This window comes from Drosophila arizonae, chromosome 2, assembly GCF_054131065.1.
Source record: "Drosophila arizonae isolate 15081-1271.41 chromosome 2, UAZ_ARI_1.0, whole genome shotgun sequence".
Lineage (NCBI taxonomy): Eukaryota > Metazoa > Arthropoda > Insecta > Diptera > Drosophilidae > Drosophila > Drosophila arizonae.
This window is the reverse complement of record NC_142922.1, coordinates 5386017-5389945: the sequence shown is the minus strand read 5'-3', so window position 1 is coordinate 5389945 and position 3929 is coordinate 5386017. Positions and strand designations below refer to the sequence as shown.

Below are 3929 nucleotides of genomic sequence, written 5' to 3'. Positions count from 1 at the left end.
GACTGCTTCTTACTTCTTAATGGATGTTGAAGATGGCTCAGAAATCTTAATGGCTCCATTAAAAGCTCTAAAATTATTATTAAAACGTGTAAGTACTTTTTGTTTAAAACCAAACATAAATATTCTTTATCATTTAGATAAGTCATATATAAAACGTTTTTAACTACCAAAATGAGTTTGGCTATTTTTAGGAATAAAAACATGGTAATTACTTGATTAGTTTTTGTTCGATCATTTGTTCAGCATTCTGTCCCTGCTTGACTACTGATTTCTCTATTTGATATACTTTACAGATCTCACAAATAACCCGTTTCACAGATATATATATATAGGCATAAAAACAGAATGACATAAATAATTATGTATATCGACCCAAAATGTCTGAGGACTATCGTCTCATTTCTATATAAACTGTCTTCTTTTAGATAAACCTATAATACCCCATCAGAGTAGAACAAAAGAAAATAGAAAGAAGCGATAAAAAACTAGCTGAATATCATTTCATGTTTGCTTAGATAAATGAGCCAGCGTTCGGCGGAGACAACCAGTCTCCACTTGTCGTATTTCGTATTTCACATATCGTATATCTTTGGATTGGTTTGCCTTTGTATTATGAGGCTTGCCAGCTAGTTCTACAATAGAACCTGTTTCCAATTATTGTTGCTTCTTTTTTGGATTTTGGTCAGGGCTTTCGCTAAGCGCTTGTGCTGGGCTAAAACTGGGTCTGGGTTTGGGTCTGGCTCTGGCGTTGGCTCTGGCTCTAGGCTTTTGTGTTTGGTTTTTGGGTTTGGGAACTGTTCAGCTTTGAAATGCCAACTTTTTGTTCGCTTATCGAGTTTTGTGTTTTGTGTTTCTCTTAAGAGTTTTTAGTATCAATTAACATATTGAATATGATCAGTCGATGCTTTATGGCAAACAGTCGCTGCACAGTGGTTCCAAACACAGCCAAGGTGTCAAATGTGCCACGATACAAAGAGACTGAGCCACTCGGACGCTCTTACCAATTAGCAAACTGACTTCTAAACCTCACGTCAGCTATCAGAGCTATCAAATGTTAAACGTCTTTTCTAATGAACAATAAAATATATTTTTATCTGAGACTTCATTTATGTTCACACTAATTGGGTTCCTCTCGATTATTCAGTTGCTTTCATGAATGAGCCGAAGATTGTTGTCTAATGTAAATCTAATGAGTAATTTGATAATTTTGTGATTGATACGTCAGCCCAACTTTTGTGCGGCTATGTAAATATTTTGCTGGCATTGAAATTCGCATGAAATTGTCAACGCTTTTCGGACAGCTCAATAAAAAGTTTCGTTAATAGGATTTGCAAATATTTTTTTTCTTGCCAATAACGACGAAAGCAATTGCTCATTGGCGCTGTGAAAACCAAGTTCAATGGAATTGTTTATCGGCTGAGCGTGGTGCGAACTGACGTCGCACCGGTCCGCCCCGCTGCGACCCACCCACGCATCTCGGGTATCTATGCCAATATTATGTCAATGGGCCTGTCCAAATAGAGTGCGGCACAAGCTCAGAATTGGCCTGGATTTGATTTAGGCTCATTGTCGAGTTCGTTGGCACCTAGTCTAAGGTCAGCCAGGCAGTCTATAAATAGTGGGCCAGCTATACCAGCTTGGCCATGTTAAGTTCCAGGGTCGACGCGTTGACAAACATCGTCTGTTGCCCCATATTTCATCCAATTCGGCACTACTGTCCCTGTACATATAGGTTAAGGCCCTATTGTAGAGTCAAGAGATAGTGTGCTAGTTGAAAGTGCCCGACTATCAGCTACCCATTAAACTGTTGAAGTATGAATACATAGACAAATCAAGTAAGGGTGGGGAGTGACCAACTAGCAGATACTCATTCCAATCTTCAAGTATAAATACGAAGCAGTAAGGTGATTTGATGGAAGTGACCGCCTATATATGTCTATATGTATGAATGGGCAAAGTAAGTAAAGTTGATCCAGTGGAAAGTGACCGACTATTGGATACCTATTGTAATCCTCTGGTGATCATACTTGAAAAAGCTTGCAAAGGTAGTCTAGTGAACAGTGCTAGAGTAGTAAATACCCATTCTAGTACTCTCATACTCATCTTTTGATAAATCTAGTAATGTGTAATGATAGACTAGTTCTACTCCTTCCAACCTTTATAGCAAGAAATACTTAGAGCTCTTAAAGGTTCAAATGGGGAATGTTTGACGAAGAAATACCCTTTCTAGTTTTTTAATTCGAATATCTAATTTAAATGCTCTCCAGCGGAGAATGCTCGACTAGGAGCTACCCCTTCTAGTGTTCAGGCATTAATACTTAAACAAAGGTAGTTCAAGGGGTCTTGTGGGGAACGGTAGAGCTTGGAATACTCTGAGCCTTGCACAGAAAAACTTTTTAATGGATTTTCCGATGAGTTCAGCTAAAATGTTATTTGATTGCTAGTCAGAAAAATTTCCAATTTTACATAAGAAGATTTTTATTTTCACTTTTCAGTTACTTTTCAATTAAGAGATTAGCCCCGAATCAATTTTATTTATTTCATTTAATTAAATAAAAAGTGAAAGTTCTTTTTAATGGCGCATACTTAGACACATTTATCATCTGAACTTGAGTAGACTTTCATTGCAAAGCTAAGTAAAAGTAAAGTAAACTGTTTTTAAAATTTATAGTGAGCTTGTTAAATTCTGTGTGAGTTTGGATTTTCAAATTGTAGAAAAAAATAATAATAAGAGAAACTGAAAATGCTCAGATATGTCCATAGTAACGTGTTAATTCCGGTGCGTTTTATGGCATCATTTCATACCATATACGCCCACAATGTGCAGGGATCCTCACGCAGCTATTACGAGGTGCTCAAGGTGCCGCTCAATTCCAGCGGAAAGGAGATCAAACAGGCCTTCTTTGAGCTATCGAAGAAATACCATCCCGATGCTAACAGTGACTCGCATGACTCGGACGAGTTTGTCAAGGTGTGTGAGGCCTACAGGATACTCTACAAGCGAGTCTCACGCGAGCACCACAGCAATCGGCTAAGGTCGCGGTATCGCACTCTGGCACCCCTAGACATCTGCTATTCGAACAAGAATGTGCATAAGAACTGGACCAAGTATCAGGCAGCGATACGTAAGAAGCAATTCGGACATGAAATTAACTCCGTTGGCGCTCCCATTGTTTTGTGTAAGAGTACTCAGATAGATAGGCCGAGCGAAGTGCGCCTGCTGCCCGCCGGGAATCTATTGCCGGTGGTCAGACCCGTGGACGCCAGGGCGGTGCTTCGATTGCCGCTGCTCTTTGCCCAATCGCAGGAGAGTTGGCTGCCTGCCTATTATGTGGCAGCCTTTGGCGTAATTTTGGCTCTCCTCGTAGTCGATTCCGTGCAGCGGGCCGGACTAACCGCCGACCCCAGTGACCAGATAGTTGCATCTCGGCAACGTTCATTCAAACATTTCAGTGGTATTTTACCCCTCATCTCTCAGACGTAATCTTTTATAAAAATCGTATTGTACACGAACAGATAATCCATACATTTGAACTATAAACGAGATGCTTTGTACCTGTTAAGAGATTCTGTGTTTTTATTATACATCAATTTTTTTATGTTCTATATAAAAATTCATTTTCATACATATTTTTTTATGGGCTTGAACAATGCGTGAACTGGTTTCCGAATCAACTTGTAGTTCAATTCATATGAGTTCACAGCGCTGGTTATTAATAACACCAAAAAAACTATGAAATTTAGCACAAAATTTATGTGCTGACCGAAGCCTCATCAGCTATGTTAATCAGTTTGTCACGAGCTGTTTAAATTTGTTGGAAATGTTTGCAAATTATTCTACAACTTAGAGTCAGTTTTTGTTGAATGTTAAAAAGGAAGGAAATGTAAGTTAATTTTTTACACACTATAAAACCATAGGCATATTTAAA

The 3929-nt window shown here is 38.7% G+C and overlaps 1 protein-coding gene across 2 annotated transcripts; it reads left to right on the top strand.

Annotated features, from left to right (window-relative positions):
* The first annotated feature begins 2564 nt into the window (after positions 1–2564).
* On the top strand, positions 2565–3563 carry LOC108619573 (uncharacterized). 2 transcript variants are annotated; one of them, XM_089476566.1, is made up of 2 exons: positions 2565–2690; positions 2752–3563. In XM_089476566.1, the coding sequence occupies exon 2, from the start codon at positions 2789–2791 to the stop codon at positions 3482–3484; it is 696 nt and encodes a 231-aa protein (XP_089332692.1). In that variant the 5' UTR covers positions 2565–2690; positions 2752–2788; the 3' UTR covers positions 3485–3563. The 2 variants fall into 2 exon arrangements, with proteins under 2 accessions (XP_089332692.1, XP_017871722.1); XM_018016233.2 differs by having other exon boundaries at positions 2607–3563.
* Positions 3564–3929: the final 366 nt, after the last annotated feature.